Source organism: Hippoglossus hippoglossus, chromosome 8 (genome assembly GCF_009819705.1).
Source record: "Hippoglossus hippoglossus isolate fHipHip1 chromosome 8, fHipHip1.pri, whole genome shotgun sequence".
Taxonomy (NCBI): Eukaryota; Metazoa; Chordata; class Actinopteri; order Pleuronectiformes; family Pleuronectidae; genus Hippoglossus; species Hippoglossus hippoglossus.
This window is the reverse complement of record NC_047158.1, coordinates 4,607,797-4,627,196: the sequence shown is the minus strand read 5'-3', so window position 1 is coordinate 4,627,196 and position 19,400 is coordinate 4,607,797. Positions and strand designations below refer to the sequence as shown.

The following is a 19,400-nucleotide window of genomic DNA, read 5'->3' as shown; positions in this document are numbered from 1 at the left end:
CTCCGGATTCAATGCAGCGCAATTAGTCGCCTGCCGTATTTTGCTTTCGCATTGCTCTTTGACCCTCCAGCGCACGTGTATGAGTCAGTGCAGCACTTTGCCGATATGAGTTCCTCCTAACAGCTCCTGTATTTGCACAGCCCATCTCCTCTTGGCCTTTCAACACCGTCCCTCCCACTGCCGCTAAAGAGGATCACGGATCGCTGGCGAGCAGCCAAGTCGTTCTACCTGCTGAGATGGAATATAGCCCTGACCATCTACACCGGGGTTAGCACCAGTCTCTGTCTCTCTCTGAGAACTGTATGCTGGGAGTTTCTCTCAGACTGCCAGCCTCAGCATCGGACATCATCACATGGCCTTCCTGACCTCTTTGGCTCCTGACGCTGACTGTAAAAACAAAAACTCCAATCCAAAAGTGATCTCCTTAAGTAAGGGTTTCCAATCCAATTTTACGCAAGGAGAGTGCTTAAGATTAGAGATAGTGTTTTTATTGTGCTCTTCGGTAATAGGAGTAGAAGGGATGAAAGGAGAGATAGAGGGAAGGAGGGAAAGAGGAATGGAAAGGAGGGGAGATCGATAAAGGATGCTCTTGCTAGTTGCCTTTATTCTTCGTCTTCATGTCCATGGAGACGAGGTTTAGGTGGCTCATGGCAGCAGGCCATGTAAGGGGGGTATTAAAGTGCCGCAAAGGGACCTGTTCTTTTCCAATAAACAGGCCTGCAGGTAGAGAAACACCCGAATCCCAATATAACAACGACTCGTAGCACTGGTTCGCAGCCGTAATGAACAGCAATATCTTTCGGTGGAATGAGATGTGCTGTGTACCTGACTGGTTTGTCATGAAGGGCTTTTCATTAAGGCAACGTGGATTATCTTGATGACGGCGAGTCAGCCCCAGCGAAAAGGGCACGCGGTCGCACTGGGACAAGCACAGCTCCCCTGATTTGCATGGGCCTTTTTTCTTCTCCCAGTTCATCTCCAGTCGAATAACTCGTTTGTCACATACATCAGAGGAAGGCGAAGATCATACGAGAGCCAGTGTTACTTTGTGTTTCACTAATGAGGCCTTTACTCTCCACCTCCTTGCTTTCGCCCCGCTGCCCTTTGAAACAGCAGCAGCATGGTGCTACAACACTTTGGTAGTTTTCTCTCCCCAACACCCAGCTCCGGGCTGTTATCCTGTTTGTGTGTCACTCGTCTCCTGTGTGTGTCCTGCGAGTGTGAGGTTCCAGATTGTGGCCCGAGCTCAGAGGGACACTTCGGGGCAGATGATGATTTAACAAGTATAGTGGAACGTGTCATGACTAATGTCGAACTGAGGCATGAAGAAGAAACGGCGAACAGCACTGCAAGTGAGGAAAGTAAACTAAATCACAGGCGTTCCTAAACTAAGAAGCCGAGGATATTGCAAACAAGAAACTAATACCAAAAAGCTCTCGTACAATGTGCTCAACAGAAATAGGAAAGAGAACAAAGCACAAAAACATTTCTTAAGGAAAGGAGATTTTCATTTTATGACCAGAGAAGAATCCACAGATCTTGAAAAATAGTCAACACCACCTGATGATTAATGCCACAGTCACATTCTCATACAGTGTGTTTCTCTCTTTTAGTGTCATGATTTCAGGTCCTATCTCGGTTTGGGGATATTCGGGATATTTTGACATTTACACGAAATATAAACGATCCCAACTCTTCAGCTCTGTGTTGATTCCAACGTTTTCACATTTTTTTTAAATTTCCACGTCATTGTAGGCTTCACATCGAATCCACACTCGTTTCTGTTTCCACCTAAGTTATCTGACAAGTTGAGGATGCTCCTGGTTGGACAAAAGCAACAGCACCATTTAATCTTTAGGCTTTCACTTTCACTTCAGCTTGTACGCACATATATCATCTATTCGTTTGGATTTGAGAACGCTTCAGTGCACATGGAAAACCAAAAAGGGAGCATCTTTTGGTGGGGGAATTTAAACTTCCTGAAATATGATGCAGGGGGTCCAATTTAAGTATAACATCCATCAGTATGAGGGTTCACAAGACATTAAGACCATATGTTGAAATGTGACTGCAAGACACAAAACTCAGATATCAGTACATATTGACAGTCAAGATATATACATTGCCTGTGTTTGATTGGATGAAACTCTGTTGCAGGATGACACTGAAATGCGCTGCGGCAGAAGCTGAGACGTTCTCAAGCTTTCTTTTTTTTTTCCCGCATCCCCTTCGTTGTTTTTGCCAGAGCCCTCGGCTTCAGGACCCCCCCTGTGCTAATGTGGGTGTGAAAAACTAATGAGGACTCTGTGCTGTTGCGACGGCCTGAGGTGCCACGGTATCCCGGATTTAACCAGTCAGTGCGTCAGCCAGTAGCCCAGCTAGCGGAATGAGGTTTCGCAAAACTGGAGTAAGAATTTGATGCGCGTATGATGATCTTTTATGTATATATATCATATAAACACACTGAACAACTCCTCAGCAAATCCTCAAAATCACGAATCAGGACCATGGGCATCGGCCTTGACAGTGACTAACAAAAGGATGAGAAGTGGAGCTTTGATCTGCTTCATGACACGAACCGTGTTTGATGTAGAGTCGAACACAGCACCTTCTTGTTTCCAGGCTACTCAGCTTTCTGTCTTCACTGGACTGTTGAGCACCAATGTGTTGATGGTTTTGCTCGGGCTGGTTTGAAAAGGAGGACACAGGATCTGGTAGTACTTTTAGCTGTCACACCAGGAGGTGCATCTTTTCTCTTTTTTTTTTTGAGGTAACCAACCCCCATTCTCCTTTAAAATGGGTGCTTAGAAGTTGAAAATTGCCAACATCAAGAGCTTCCTTGAATTAGAATGCCCCGCAATGCAAGTGTGTTATATAATGCCATGACTGGAGGGAGAGGAAAAGTAGAGCACAGGGGTAGAGATTAAAAAAGTTTCTGCATAAAAAGAGAAGGGGGGAGAGATGAGCATGAAAGGGAAACAGGGGAGGAGGGATTGAGAGAGAGACAGAGGAGATAGAAATGTAGTATAATGAAAAAGAGGAGGGGGATTAGGTCAGACAGGAGTGAGGGTCCACTCCGACGGCAGGAGCAGCCTTGAGGCCCAGCAGGCTGCAGGAGGCTGGTCAATCCTTCCCCTCTCTCAAGGCTTCTCGCTTTTTTCATTTAGATAATGGAGCATTTCCTTAATTGGCAGAGCACAGTTTATGCTGAGGTTTGTTTGCCAACACGTCAGAGTAGAATTATTTCCACTACATTTACAGCATAGTGTTGCTCAGCTCTCTCATTAAAACCACAGCCTCCTCCTGTCCAGAAACAGCGTTCTGTGGAAATCTGCAGAAGGAGGCCAAACACCACAGCAGCGAAAAAAGAGAAGGAGAATAAAACACATTTATCTCCTATCTCACCATCCCCAGCCGGCTTGTAAAGGAAGAGGCAGAAACTTCTCTATCTGTTTACTGTTATTGTTTTCTCCAATCATAAACCCTCACTTCTGGCTGCTATTGTGTGCTTTTTCCTCCTTTCTCTCTTATCGAAAGAGTTATGCGTTGAGCTCGCATGATCTGTATCTTTAAATTTGATTGAGGGTATTTGTGGGGGGTGTTATTGGATTTTGGTGTTATTGTCTCACCTTTTCCCTCTGTGTTTTTAATGTCGGGATGGATATCCGCTCCAGCAGCACTGATCTCACCGTTCTGCTCATTAGTCTGGATTCGCAGAGCCTGGTGCTTCGCAACAATAAGACATGCACTTGTGTAGTCCAGCCATTACTGAGTTTAACAATGTGCACCAGCCAGAAAAGTCCATTATTTCTGCAGCTCATCATCTCAAGCATCCACACGAGACAAAGGGTCTGTGGAACAGCTTCGTTGCAAAGGGCCATCAATCACTTAAGTCAGGAGCAGAGACAAAAATAACATATGTGGTGTAGATAACACAAACTGTGGGTTCTGGACGCATGAGGAATTAATTTTATTAGAGATTTATGAATAGGACAATATTTTGGGCCCTGACGGAAATAAGCATTCCAATCTGTACCAGAAGTCGGAATCAAATGCTTGGTCACATTCTTAGCCTTCACTGATTTAATTAAAATGTCCCCCTGTTTTTGACATTTTAATTATCCATGGTTCTTGTGTGGCTACTTAAAATTAAAACTTGTTAAAGTCCAGATTAAAAACAACAGAAAGCGGCACTGCTGGGGGTCGTTTTGTGTTCCAACTGATACTGTGAGACGGAAACAAAGGCAGGGGTGGTGGGAAAAGCTCATAAAGCGAAGCGGAGGTTGGTGTTAAAAGTTGTAACGTGGCGCTTGGAGAGGGAGCAGCTGCTACTTTAACAGACCTGTCATTTAAATCAAAAGCCCTAATCAAAATTTTATCAATTAATTGATCTTTCCTCTTGTGCTTTGCCACAAGTGCAATTGAGATTCCCCCCTGACTGTTGCCCCTCCATGCGAGCCATGCTCTACAACATAAACCGTGTTCATTAGCAATGATCAAGGAATTCTCTAATCCGAGCTGAGCTGTGATATGACTGCTGTTTCCCCCTGACTTAGTTGGTCTGCAGGACAACTCTCCCCAGTTGCCTTCCAGTTCGCACAGGGGAGCTCGCACGTCTTTCATGCTGCTTGCGCTACTCAAACAATGCAGTTCAACTTTAATCTCGACCGCAGCTTTAACACTTGCCTCCTGTTGTGTGTTTCTCTCAGGGTAACCAAGAGGCCACCAACCCACCAGAAGCGATGGCCCAGCCGTACACCCCAGCCCAGTACCCACCTCCCCCACAGAATGGAATCCCCGCAGAATTTGCCGCACCACACCCACTTCCGTCACAGGACTACACCGGGCAGAGCCGGGTTCCTGAGCACGCCATGACCCTGTACACACCCACACAGACGCACAGCGAGCCGGCCGGCACTGACAACAGCACGCCCGCCATCACCGCCACCACGACCGCACCGGTCAGTGTCCTTCATCACCTGCAAACACTGTTCTCAGCAGACTGTCAGCAAGTAAAATATATTCATATTCTCTTCTTTTTTCTTTTTTTTCATATCATTGCATAAGATGTTTAAATAAAATGCTAAACTGTTGATACTTTATGAAGTTAGTATGTTGATATATTTTATCATCAATGTTAAATTGCTAAATGTGATTGTCATTGTCATTGTGACATTTTTATCAGTAACAAACTAAAAATGTTTGCTTCTCTTTTCCCTCTTTCCATCGCCTCCCGGCCTGAAAAGCTTTGGAGCACAATTTGTGCTGCAAGATGTCTGCCCCCCCCACATACATTACTTTGAAAATATACGTTAATAGATTGCTGCTCTGAAAATAACTTAATACACAGATATGTTCCCTCTGTATCTAGTTGAATATCATACTTATTATAATTGTCTTAATAAGGACGGTGTATTAGGGCCATATTGAAGAAACAAAATTTTGGACTTTTCAAGAAGTCACAATAGAATAAAGTTATAATTTAATCAGAAAACAGTCATAACATTTTGAGAAAATAAACAAAACATCACGGAGTTTCATAACTTCTGGACCCCAAATCTTGAAGCAATCATTGTTTCATGAGAAACTTTGAAACCCTTTTTGAATATCACCCTGATGTAGCCAACGATAACCTCACAGTCGACCACTACCAAACATGTCCTCCCCCATTAAAGAGACCATGTCCTTCAAGTCCGTTGTTATTTGTTAAATTTATACAGAGGTTAGATGCTCCACATTGCTCATTGTAACGCAGGCGACAGAATGATCTTTGGATATTACCCCTCTAACATGATACAAAGCCTAAGATTATGACCTTATTCTCATAATAATTTGACCTTATTGTTTCCTCTAAATCTTTTTCCTCTATAAGTGGCCCAAATACTCCATCATAATGAACTGACATCTTGCAGTGTTTGAAAAATGTCGCAGTTGCACCAGCCGTGTTGTGACGTAGTACATCTAGGCCCCGAAGCAACGTTCTAATCACTTTCCAAATCATTTTCCTACAAACACAAAATGACCTTTCTTAATAAAAAGCTGGAGTTCTGCACATTAGTGAGCAGCGGCGGAGTCTGGTGTCATGGCAAAGATTGCTTGTTGACGAAGGAGGTGAATTTGATTGAAGAGGCGCTGATGAAATCAAAGTGTGTTTCTAAAGAGTAATTTGAGGCTCCATTAAAAACACGTAAACCTTTTATATATCTGTGTGGAGATTGGACATGCTACTGACATGGATTATTCAGGACCCTACGATCGTCTTGATCCTCGAAGGACAAAAAGAGTGGTGCCATTTTCAGCCAGAAAAAAGCATCTCCTTTTTAATCAGCTAATTAGCTGTTAATGCAGTCAAATGTTTGAGACTTTTATTTAAACATAAGATAAAGTCCTCTGCCAGGACCTGATTCGGCACTCCAGCTCGAAAAATAAATCTCTGGCAATGCTTCACGTTGTGATACACATCTCGGAAGTGAGTGTAATTTAAAATTATATATGATATATTTCATTCTTGTGTAGTGATACCTTTTATATGAAATGCCTTGACCTGGGATTTACCTTAACAGGAGGCAGATGTAGATAAAAGGGAGAACGACTTGGCTCCAAACTTAAGAGACACCACTGGAAAGATGGATAATGCTGGCAGAGATGAAAAAAATAAGACCTTCATACCTTCTTCTCCCCTTTAGCATTAAAACACCTGCTGGGTGAGGTCATGGCGAGGCCACAGCCCTCCTGAGAGAGATCTGGGTCACTCATAAAGAACACTGTTAATAACTCCATTTTCCCAGCCTCACAATTATCGTGCGGCTACGGACATTTGGCGTCAGAAAAGTGCTTATACGGCACAAGCCCGGCGATAGAATTGCACAGCATATTATCATCGTCCTGTAGTGTCGCAATGTTTGATTTAAAGATTTGTGTGACGCTTCCCAACTGCTCCATGGTTATGCACCGCACTTACAGTAATGGCTGACACACAAGCGAGTTTAAAGTGAGGAGAGACTTGGCAGGAGGTTCAGCCTCCACCTCCTCCCCCTCCTTCTTCTTCCTCCCCCTCCGACACTGTACACCACTCCTACACTCTCTGTCTCTCACCGTCTCCTCTCTCTCTCTCTCTCTCTCTCTCTCTCTCTCTCGCTCTTGCTCTCTCTCTCGCTCTCTCTCTCCATTTCGCATTTGATTTCATTTCATCTGTTCACCCGCTGTGAAGAAAGCCCAGAGATGGTGGCCATGGAGAGATGAGAGCTCGTCTTGCCTTCCTTCATTCTATTCCTCTCTCGCGCTGTCCCCGCTTTCCTCCATCTTCATTCTCTGCATCCACTCTCTGCCCCACTTCCACCCATCTCTTTCTCAGGGAGGACAGAGAGATGAGATTAGTGGGGTGTAAACAGAGAGTCAAATCCCCGGGGGCCGCTGGTGTAGTGTCGCCCACCGCTGTGCTCCCCGGCTTTAATGACAGACCCAGCCCGTTTGCTCTGGGTGCCACAGACGGGCCCGGGTGCCTTTGATTAGGGCACCCTGCAGAAACACAGATTGAGGGAGCAGATCAGCTACTCGCAGCGACTCCCCCCCCCCCTCGTCCCCACCCCTCCTCCCTTGGCTCGACTCTGCTGCGCTCAGCTCCTCTACCCCACGACGACGCTTTACTCTGCACATCTTCTCGACTTAAAGACTTAAAAAAGAGTCAAGAGAGAGTGAAAATTCAGTGAAACGTATGGATTCGTGCGAATTCCCCGCGGAGAGCGGAGCGTGTGTATGTTTTAATGAGGCGCAGGGACTCTCCTCACTTCTCCTCTCTGTTTCTGTCTATGTCTACCAGTCCCCCGCCTGTGCTGGGAAGGTGGCGTTGTCCAGACCCAGACCTCTGAGACCTCGCTCTGTGCCATGTTCAAACAAGCTGACTTGAAAGCAAGTGACTTGAGTAAGAGAGGCAGCCCCCAACTTTTCTCCAAATCCTTAGAGATGAGGGTAGCAGAGGGCTGCCAGGAAGCTCTGCTGGAGAAAAAAAAAAAAACTGAGCTCGTTATCTGGCTCAGTTCAAATAGTCTGAGGTTTGGTTGAATTTCATGAGTAATCATTCTCTTTTCAGATAACAAATTAAGGCAGTGGCGTTAGGGCAGCACTCAATTCCAGATTTTTCACAGCTCGTGTCAGCGGCATGAAGACTTTCCAAAGGGTATTCTGGGGGACTGTGATAACATAGACCCACACACACACACACACGCACATGCACGCAAACACACAAGGGCTTTCTGAAAACATGAGTGAGCACATGCAAACATTTATTACATACACGCACATGCACATCCTCATCTCACATGAACTGTGTTTAAGGGATTGAGACTCCACCGGGGTGTAGCTTTCAGAGGCGGTGCTGACGGCAGCATGTACGCCACCATTAAACGCCGGCTTCCATTTTATCTGTAAGGGGGAGGAGCTGCCGATTTTCACACTGTAAATTCAAGATATTATAGATATGCTCAGAGTTCCACAACCCGACAACTCTCCTGGATCCTTTAAAGGATAAGGCAGGTGATGCAGTGTATATTTTCTGAGAAGAGAAAACTCAAAACAACAACTTTCTGATGTTTGTTCAAGCTCCAACTGTTCCGTGTGAAGATATAAATACTTAATAAATGCTTATTGAAAAAGGCTGGGTAAGAAAAATTCAAGGGCACCTGAGCAAAGCACATACCTCCACCAGGGCCCTGCAGTCCTCTGAAACCACATTTAAATTCACCAGATCCAAGTTTTTGTTTGGAGCTGCACCAAACTGCACAAACTCATAAATCTCAGTCCCCTAAACATGCCTGTTTTTTTAATTAAAATTAATTATTCTCTGAGAAATACACAAAAAAGTAGAAACAAAAGTATTAAGGAAAGTAGGAAACAAATCCTGTCCCCGGATCAGGACCAAAAATGTAATAGATTATTTGGCTAACAGACAGACAGTAGGTAAAAATCTGTCAGTTTTTAATCTGATTGAAAGAAATGGTAAATCCACTGTAGTGAAAAATCAAATCCATATAAACTGTCAATTGTGAACATGTCACTGTCTAGCGCAGGGAGCATAATAAAATAGGCCTTGATAATAGTGACATCGTAGTCATTGTATTTTGATGATGTTTTGTTGAGTATCTCCAGACGTATTATTTATATATACAGACTAAGAGCCCGTCATTTAGATTTACACAGTTGCAGTTAAAACCGAGCACTGCACCACAGTTGCTGACTTCTCTCCTTCAGTTTTCACGTATCCACGTCTATATCTTAGGCCATTTTCATAATCAAAGCAGATATTTTCTAAAATACACATCCTTGTCTTTCGTATTGATGATTCAAGTACCAGCGTTTCATGTCTGTCGGAGCCTCCGAGGTGCTGAGCTGAGCCACGTCTGTGCAGAGACTGAACAGGACTTTTATGGTCTCCTGAAGTCCTGAAATGACTCCGATACTTCCACCTTTTCCTACTTGGTATGAATCAGGGCGAGTCGGCGGGGGCGGCCCCTCTGCTCCACCACTCACTCCCCTCACACCCCCTACTCTCGGGGGTGATGGAGGGGATATATTAGCAGCTTCTTTAGAAAAAGACAACAAACAGTAGAGGACCAGGAGAGGAGAAATAATGAATTAAAGCTCAGGCATTATAATTCTTGTGAGCGAAGACTCAACCATCCCCCCACCCCTCTACCCCCCCATTTAATCGGATGTAATCTACCTGCTTGGCAGCATTCCAATCAGATAGTTTCAATTATGCTCTTGTAATGCCACTCTGTGAGGAGGGGGAAAGTGCTGAGCAGAGCACTTTGCAGGCGATTTGCAAATAACAGCAAGGGAGTCTTTTAGAGAAATGACTGAACAGGAAGCCGGAGAGTTGCCGGAGTTGACAGCTCTCTCACTCTCTGGTTTGCTGGCTTTGGCGGTGACGGCGTGTTTTGCATCCCACCTCCTCCTCCTCCTCCCCGTCTCCGTGACAGCAGCTGTCGGGACAGTAAAGTGCCACTGATGGTGGCCTCCTATGGTAATACGGAGGTAATTATTTTCCACTGGAACACCACCATCTCACAACCAGGCAGGCAGGTTAGATCCTCGGGAGCGGCGTGCGGAGGCAGGCATCCCGGGTCCCAGTGACACTCACAGCTATTGAGTTAGTAGGAGGCAGTCTGGGGTGCTCGGGAGTCAGCAGTTCAGTATTTGTGTTCTACACATGTGTATTTGCCCCCGGTGTCAGCGTGCTGCTGGCCTGTCTGAGCACAGACTGAAAGTTAATCTGGATGTTTGCAAACACGCAACCACGCCTGCCATGATAAAAAGCCAGACAGACAGAGCTGGAGGACAGTGGTGCTCAGTAGTCTGGCAACATACGCTAAAGGTCGATAGTGTCATGTGTGACCGATGAAACAGATTGACCCACGGGGCTCCGGTACCTTGTCACCATCCACGGTCCCAGCATCTGTCTGCTATGTGTCACCCCCAGGGCCCAACATGGCTACTCAGGCTATTAACCTCCAGCGCGGGAGGACACGGCAGAGTTAAGACCCCTCCGCCCGTCTCTCTCTCTCTCTCTCTGTCACAAATCCACTCCTCACCAGCAGGCCGGTCATCGTGGTGCATTTTCCGGCTCTCCTGTCCTTCGCCACTTGTTAACCTCTGGTCTGGACAGAGTCAAAGCCCAGGCAGGACTTAGGAAGCCGCCACCAACCTGCCCTACCTGGATGGCTGCAGGGGAGACAAAGTGGGACCTTGAATCAAACAACTGTCACTGTTAACAATGTATGTCACCGTCTCGGAATGGGCCATAAAAACCAAATAAATGACAGCCATTACAGTGGGGATTGTGATTATGATAATGAGAATAATAAAGGCGATCATCATTACGATCATGATGATAATGATAATACTGTGATGATGAATTATAATGAATAAATCCCTACCCCATTTCCTAAATGGTGGGAAATGTATCACTAAGAGAGGCCTGCAGCCATCCGACCGGCTCGGAGCAGGGTGAGGGTTATCAGCGTGCGTATGCGTGTGTGTGTCATTCGAACCGTTTGTACTCCGGCAACAACCTACTCCCTTTTCACGTCTGTATCTCAGTACAAGATTGTGTCCGTGTATGTGACTCCCCAGCCAGTATACAATGTGTTTGCCGTGCTCAGAGAGCACTTCCCGGGAGACCTTGCAGTTTACATATCACATTCAAACAGCTTTTGTGCTCGATATCTGCCACTTCCACTCTCTCGTTTCTCATTCTCCCCTCCTCCACACGCTACTTTATTTAGTCCCAGAGTCAGCGGCCACTAAATCAGGACTCATTTTTGTTCATTTTGATCAATGGCTTGCTGTTGCCGAGTGGAGACCGCCCCCACGGCATCAAAAACAAATGTTCAAACGCTCAAAGCAACCTTTTGTTGTTGTTGTTTCTCTCTGATGAGTGACCTCTTGTGGTCATGAGAGCAATTACGGCAGTGTGATGTACTTATGGGTTTGCAAAACCTCGCAGGGAGGGAATAAGGCAAATGATTTTGTGTCTGATTTTGACACCACTTCTTTGTAGTTCACCTCCTGCCAACAGTCTTTTAACCACGGCTGGATCTCTGCAAAGTTCAAATACACTATACCATCACCTACAGAGCTCACCAATCCACCGGGTGCATTTCATTTGCACATAAAGGAAAACAATGGAATTCATTGTTCATAGCTGCTGACACTTCTTTACAAACAACATTATTATTATTATTACCATTATAGGCTCCTGTCGTTGTTCCACTGTTTTTGGCCATACACCAGCAGCTATGTTACTTTGGTGCGATCTTATGTGTGAAGTGTGTAACTGACAGGTAGCTGCAAGTTCAAATGTCAGAAGAAAGAAAGGGACGGAGCTTTCTGTTTGTACTCTTCCATTTCGACCATTTTTGTGCACGTCTTCTGAAAGCTTGTGGGCGCAGAAGAAACAACAAAAAGGAGCAGTACCACAGGAAAACATGGGGGGGCAGTGTAGCTGATAGTTCAAGCAAGACAACCATAGGACCATATTTCAACATTGGCAGAGGTTTTTGAGGAGAGACTTTGCGAAAAAGAAACTACGGGCATCGATATGATGTTACTTCGCCCCGGCTCAGGGACACAATACTGCTTTTGCTTCTTTCTTAATTACACCTTCTTCCATTGTCTACATTGTTGTTGTCAGAAACCCTTGACTCAGCGCTGCCCTCTAGTGGATATGTTACTGAATAACCAAACGTAAAGGATGCATGGAAGTATGTGGGCAGGGACCGACATATCTTTTTTCAAACATAAAGGTAGCTAAATAAGCCTTTAGATGTCATTCAAAAGCTACGTTAATCTACGATATTCATTGAGGAAACTTTTAAAACATGAAGAATTCTAAACAGAGTTTTGTTTATTTGTTACAGCAGCAGCTCTTCTGGTCTAGGAAGTCAGTGATCATGGATAATATCCACTGTTAATTTGTTCAACACATTGATAGGCTTTATTTTTTTCTCTACATGAAAACCACTAATCGCTCGGACACGAAGCTCAACAGAATCAATCACCACGTGTGGCTGCAGAGGGCGCTGTTGCTCAGTAAAAGTTACTTTAATTGATCTATCTACTATTTTTCCCCTATTCGAAAAAATTATTAGCAAAATATTTGTATGTTGAATATATCTCAGCAGTTTTCCAGCGTACAGAATCGCCAGTTTCTCACTCCCTGTTTGTGGCCCTTCTACTCACCAACAATGTCAGATGTCAACATGTCCAGAAACGTCCCTTCATTCATGGTCGTATTCCAATTTATATCCTCTTCAAACTTTTTTACATTTTTCAAGTATTCAGTGTGAACCTTAGATATAACAAGAGCGAACGAGAGAAACCTTCACACCCACTCGTCTTCAAGCTCGTCCTCCTCATTCACACATGCACCTGGAAACTTTATTCAAACTTTAAAACATTGATTGAAAATAGGACTGCAACACATCAATTCAGCTCTTTTGTGCCCTTCACACTTTTGACACAATTATTCACCCTTCAATTGTCATGAGTTCTTCTGACCTTATTTGGATTTTTGTATCTGTGTCTACGGTGGGTGGAAGGTTCAGAGTGAAGTGAGTTGAACCCTTCTGAATATTTTTTATTCAACGCGTCCTTGAGGTCACACATTTCACTCTTCACACCTTTTTTGCTGAAAGTCTGTCGTCTTTCAGCCAAAGTGTGAAATCAAACCAAACAGACTCACACAACTTGCTGCATGAGCCTGTGAGTGACGGGAGGATCATACACCTACTGTATCACCCCATTGACTTCAATGTAAACTGAGCTTTACATTGAAGAAAAACGGAAACAGAGGCAGATTTAAGTCACTGTATCTCAACAATTAACGTCACCACGCTCAGCGGAGTGTAACACAATAGGAACACTGCGGTGATATGAGTCTGTTACTGTTTACCCTGAGTTTGTCTCTCAGCCCAATCCAGGTCTCCAACAGCACTTGGTGCATTCACTAACAGTAGGAAATCCCACAAAATTCTAATTTTAAATCAATGTTTCTAGCACTATAGTTTACAACCTTAATTTTCCAACTGTGCATTCTCATTCAGTTACTCCTTCCTTCAAAAGTAGGGTTTTACTGGACTCAAGTCCTTTTTCACCTTTTTACTTTCTTTATCTTTGTGGCAGTTTAGTTTCAGTTGAGTCTGTGTCCTGGTACAATTTGAGTCCCAATCAAACTTGTTTCTGTCTTCACACGGCAGTTTTTATTTTTACATTTACTTAATAGTGCTTCAGTTGCTTTTAATACTTCTCTTTCTTGTGAGTTTAGCTGCAGCTTTTCCTGTTGAAACAGAAATTTCAGAACTCACATTTTCTTGGTAGAATTATATTAGTAGACCTCAGGCGCGATAGAACCTAACCTGGCAGCTTCAGTGTGACAATAACATTCTTCCTAACACCTCCAGGAGTCCCTGCACCCTGGAGTTTAGCAAAAATAACTCCGGCACAAAACTAAACCCATAACTACAAACTAACTTCTTTTTTTTTTTTACTTTTGTTTATTGACTGTTTTCTTTTTTTTCATTTTTCGCATTTAAATATATATTTTCAAATTTTTTTGGGATGTTTTTACTGACGAAAGAGGTGCAGGATGAAACCTTAGCTTATATATCTACCCTGTTTTTATACAGTTTTAATTTACAGCCACGAACATATAATATAAGGTATATACCCAATAGTCTGCAACAAATAGTCCTGTGTTCATATCTCACTTTTAATGAACTTATTTTGAAAATTTTTAGTGGATTTTATATTTTTGCTTCCTTCTCAAAATTATTCCATTAATTACCTAATTTTAATTAAGATAAACTGAAAGATAAACTTTATTGATCTAATGCAGAGAAAAGCATGATAGCAGCAGATAGTAAACAATGAAGAAGACAAGAGAGTGAAAGTGAAAGTACAAAATAGAATGAAAATAGGCAATAAAATAAGATCAAATAAAAGTAGAATATTTGAAAACACCAGAGGTATGTACATGACATCTTTTATTATTTTCATTCGTTTTAATCCTTTTTTGTTTGTGTTTACTTTGGACAGAGACATTAATTAACATTAATTAAATAATTTAAATGTCCTGACTCTGCATTCATATTTAATGCTCAAGTGATATTGATGTTATGAATATCAAGAAATCACATCACTGTCATTGATGTTTAACCTGCTCTGAATCAGAGAGACGACATCAGAGGATGCTGATTTGTGAAAGTGTCATTTTTATTGACTCAAAAACCACCAAATATGAGGTCCTGTGTAGATAGACTTGTCCCACACCGCGGGAATAAAAGAGCGGATGAACTATGTTGTTGACCAATGAGGTTTTGTCCACAGAAAATACATCAGAGAAAGAAACTGCCTCAAAAACAAGGTCCATCTAAACAGACAAACCACCAGCTCCCTCAGTGGAATCCATCACCGGTGTCACACAGAGAAACAAGTGAATTTGTCATTGACATCAGACACGTCATTTATATAGAAATGTCAGCATAGCATTCTCATAATGATGGAAACAACAACGCTGAGGGCTTTGGGCCTCGCACTCTGATGCCTGTGTGCAAACGTCACCAATAATGTGTCTTTAGTCTAGACATGTCAGGGCTCCGTGGGATCTATATCCACGCCTTTTTGTCAGCGCCTTCAATCTTCCCTGTTGCTCAAGAGCTAAGTGCAAGAGATTAATAAGTGGATTTGTAATGCACAACCTCAGGTTTGACACTATAAGTCATCGGCTGTTTATCGCTTTGGCTTTCTCGCCAGATTGAAAAATGGCAGATGCCGAGTAAGTTAGTCAGCCAGGCCTCCCAACCCCACCCCCGCACCCTGCCACATCCACTCCCCCCACACCCACTGCCTGCTTCAGGACCGGGAGGTACAGTATACTGTAGCAGCTAATGAGCAGCGTGTGTCTTTTCTGTGTTTGTTTCCCTCCGGCAGACAGATGATGTGACGCAAACAGAGGGCTCTCAGCAGCTCCAGCTCCAGCACTCAGACTCTTCAGAGAAGCAGCAGCCCAAACGGTTACATGTCTCCAACATTCCCTTCCGCTTCCGGGACCCTGACCTAAGGCAAATGTTTGGGGTGAGTGTGCCTGCGAGGAAAACTCCAGTTTATTAATACTCCGTATTGTCTTGTGGGTTAGGCCTTCATCTATTAGTTATAGTGATGCTGTACTTGTCAAGTTAATTACTGAGATATGACAATGAGGTGGCAATGCACACTCAGCATGTAGAGTATGCAGATCCCTGTTCACACCTGGTGTTAACATCGGTCCTGAGTGATTCGATCACAAGTGGTCAGTGCTAAGTTCAGGTCTGAACGCAGCCAAATGTGTCCTGAGTGGTGACCACATTGAGAGGTGGTCTGGGACGCATGTGGTTGCATTATTTTCGTAATGATAATGCAAATGCACATATGAAGGACCACCTACTCAGCTGACGTCCTCTGACCCGCTACTGTTTCACAATGAACATATTTTTTACACTTCTCGTTGACCTTCCTTTCATTTGATTGTGGCCACAATATCAAAGCTGACCACTAGGGTTGGATGTCGTCTGTATTTATTTTGGATACCGGTGCTAAATTGATACTTTTAAAATGGATTCGTGCCAGAACCGACACTTTTCTCCTAAAAAAAAGCACAAAACGACAGTTGGTGATAAGAGTGTCTATTTTTTTGCTACGGCAAGTTGGAAGTTGAAATTTAACGAATTATCTGTTAACAGTTTAAAGTATATTTAACTTAAATATACACTATAAATAAGTGCAAAATTCACAAGATCACACTACAAATAAAACGTATCCAGACGACAATAATTTAACATACGGAATGTACAATAACATTTACAACAAAATAATACCACTCTTAATACCACAAAATACTGTCTGCTTTAAAATATATCCGTGTGTCGATAGGTGCTTCATTAGGTGTTCCTCCGCTTCTTCCCTCTTCTCTCAGTTTACTGTTGGATCACAAACAACAAGGTGCACACCACCACTAACTCTACAAGCTGTTGCTTACCGATCACACGGTCAAAGGAGACACATTTTCATGACAGGTCTGAACAGATTAACTTAAAGCTGTCCACCTGTGATAAGGTTTCAGGACGGATGTTAACACCAGGCATGAACGGGGGCCTAGAAGTATCTAAAGACGTTCCAAACCACGTTAGTAAAATTTAATCCACCTGAAAGGATGGTAGTGAAGGCATCTCACCTCGCCTGACACAAAGAAAGAAATTATTACACTTTGGCTTATTAAGCTTCATGAGAAATGAGCAGTGGGACCAAATCGCACAACAACAGCCGCATAATTAATGGCATTTACATCATTAACTACACTGTCAGGAGAAATAAAAAGTGCTTTCTGAGTTTTTACAAGTCCGGAAAAGTAGAGAAAAACAGGCAAATCAGTCACAATCAGGTGCTGATGTGTGGGGGGGGGGGGGGTAAAAACTCCCTGCTGCACTTGAGCTATGGAACCCAGTACCCTGAAGTTTTACCATTCATCTTTGTCTTTAACCCGTCGAGGCTGCTATTTAGCCGCCTCCCTAAATCTCAGTAATTAACCTGAGCTTGATGAGAACAATGTCATTAGTAACAAAAGGAATGGTGGTTCAAATTAGGGAGGAAAAAGCAGCAGTATTATCTTTAATTTCTTTCTGTCTTGGTCACTAGAATTACACATTCATCCACACAAAAAAGCTTCTTAAGTAGCTTTTAGACCATCGCATAACATTAAATTGTCTGCTGAAATTGGGACGGAGGAAACCGTTTGTCCTGATTACCTGTTCAGAGGTTACACACACACAGAGCAAGACAAATATTACATATCAGCAATCCAAAGGTCCTCAGCAGAAAACTTCTCTTTGTCTCCGGCTCTCGCCCCAATTAATGAGGCGATGAATATTTCAACAGCTCACCCGTGTGTCTCGCAGAAGCCTCAATAAGAATTGACCCAAACATCCCAAATTCAATAATGATAATGGATCTGAATGGAGACGATGGCCAAAAATGTACTTTAAATGTTATGCGCTAATTGGACCATTAGAACCCAGAGGCGTTAATTCTCATCGTTATGAAGACAACATCCAGCTGATGATATTAATTACTGCCCGGGCTGTGGCTTTATAAATTGCAGACAACATGGCTGCTCTCTCTCTCTCTCTCTCTCTCTCTCTCTCTCTTTCTCTCTCTGATTGTTAGCTTTATTGTTCCCAGCTCTGGTGCAGGTCATGTGGAATCCAAATCGCCTCAGTAATTAGCTCCGAGGCTTTGTGTGCCTGGCCCGGCTCATGCAGATATACGATACAAAATTGATCGCGTCCCACCCAGTCCCCCTCAATCACCCTCCTCACCCACGTGTTGCCCCCCCCCCCCCCCCTTCCCCTTTCGGCGGTTGGCATTGCGGAGGATTGTGGGATTGATTGTCTTGGGGTAGTGCTTGGCAAGGAGATAGCTGGTCCGCTCCACCCTCTGACATGGCCTCCACAATGGGCCTTTGTGTGATCAGCGTGTGGAAAGCTTCATCCCTCTAGCTCTAATGGCTTCTGGAGCGCCACCGGCTCAATACGCCATTACTGTTACGCTTGAGTGAAACCCACAGACACGCAGGCGGGAAGACGGAGGAGGAGGAGGAGAGTGGAGGTGCTGCACGGCCCACTAAAGAAGGCTAAACCCCGCCAGGAGCTCCATCTGCTCCCACGCAGCACGGAGAAACCCTCCCCGGTGACGCTAGTAGAGGTTTCAACGCCGGTAAAAGGCAGTGGAACCGGCACCCTGAAACAAGAAGGGAGGGTCTGAGATTCAGCCAGCGCACCACAGGGTTACGGGTGTGGAGAAACCTGCGAGCCTTTAACGAGGCGCTAAATGAAGGGCTCATTAGGACGACCACAGCGGACCTCAATCAGTAATTAGAAACTGTGATCTCTGAGAGCTAGCAAGTGTGTGGGGAATGAAAACACTCCAAGTGCGAGCGAGCTCTGCACAGCGCCCATGCTGCGCTACTTGAGGGTGCCCTCGTTTATGCGACCGGGTTCTTCAGCTGTGCTTCTCTCGGCGCATGTAAGGGCTCTCACAGCATTTCCCAGAGCAATCAGGACCTCTGCCCCCCCCCCCCCTCACCCCGCTGTCACACTGACTGCTGTGCCTGAACATCCTCCACACTGCCACGCTACTGTTTGAATACACACAGTCGCTGTAGCGTAATTATAGGTTTCTGAAGAGCTTAAAGAAATCCAAGCTGATGAAAGGTGGAGGCACAGTTGATCGTGTTTGTTGCTCCCACACTGGCTGGCTTGAGGCACAGGAAACACTGTGTGTCATGAATTTGTTTTCTAGTTTTTGTGCAGGAAAAAGGCAGCAAGTCCACACTGTGTCAAAGAATCCCTTCAATTGCTGACATCTTTCTATGCATGTCGTACAGTTTTAGGTTATTTAATGTCATTATTTTTGCTACATCTCTTGGCTGCCATTGGATTCTGTTCATTTATGTGTAACAGCCACACTCTTTAAACCTGCTTGAGTCATGTAATTTAATTTCCATTTCCCCATAATTTGTTTTAAGTGCAGAATGACTGGAGACGTCTCCACGGCGTTTCCTAAATAACAGTAAAGGAACCCATATGGAATTAGAAATGAACGGAAACCTATGGATACCTAGGGAAAAAAAGACTTAAATGTCTCAAGCAGCGCGATCAGCTGTGAAGTAAAATTAATTATTTTTGATAAATGAACATGTAAATGCACTGGTGTGGGTTTAACTTGTGGATGCTTCTTCGTGTTTTCTGTCTTTATATTGATATTGAGTTGTTTTTATAGTCTGTGGGTGCATGGATCTGACTGCAGCCCTC

General features: G+C 44.0%; 1 protein-coding gene across 10 annotated transcripts in view; it reads left to right on the top strand.

Moving 5' to 3' along the window:
* LOC117765858 (RNA binding protein fox-1 homolog 3-like) overlaps window positions 1–19,400 on the top strand; it is a 397,513-nt gene that overhangs the window by 351,241 nt on the left and 26,872 nt on the right. For 8 of the 10 annotated variants that reach the window (XM_034592407.1, XM_034592409.1, XM_034592401.1 and 5 more), the window contains 2 exons: window positions 4,710–5,012; window positions 15,487–15,630. In XM_034592407.1, coding sequence (XP_034448298.1) covers window positions 4,710–5,012; window positions 15,487–15,630 — 447 coding nt within the window. The remainder of the gene's footprint in view (window positions 1–4,709; window positions 5,013–15,486; window positions 15,631–19,400) is intronic. The other 2 variants (XM_034592408.1, XM_034592411.1) reach the window with 1 other exon arrangement.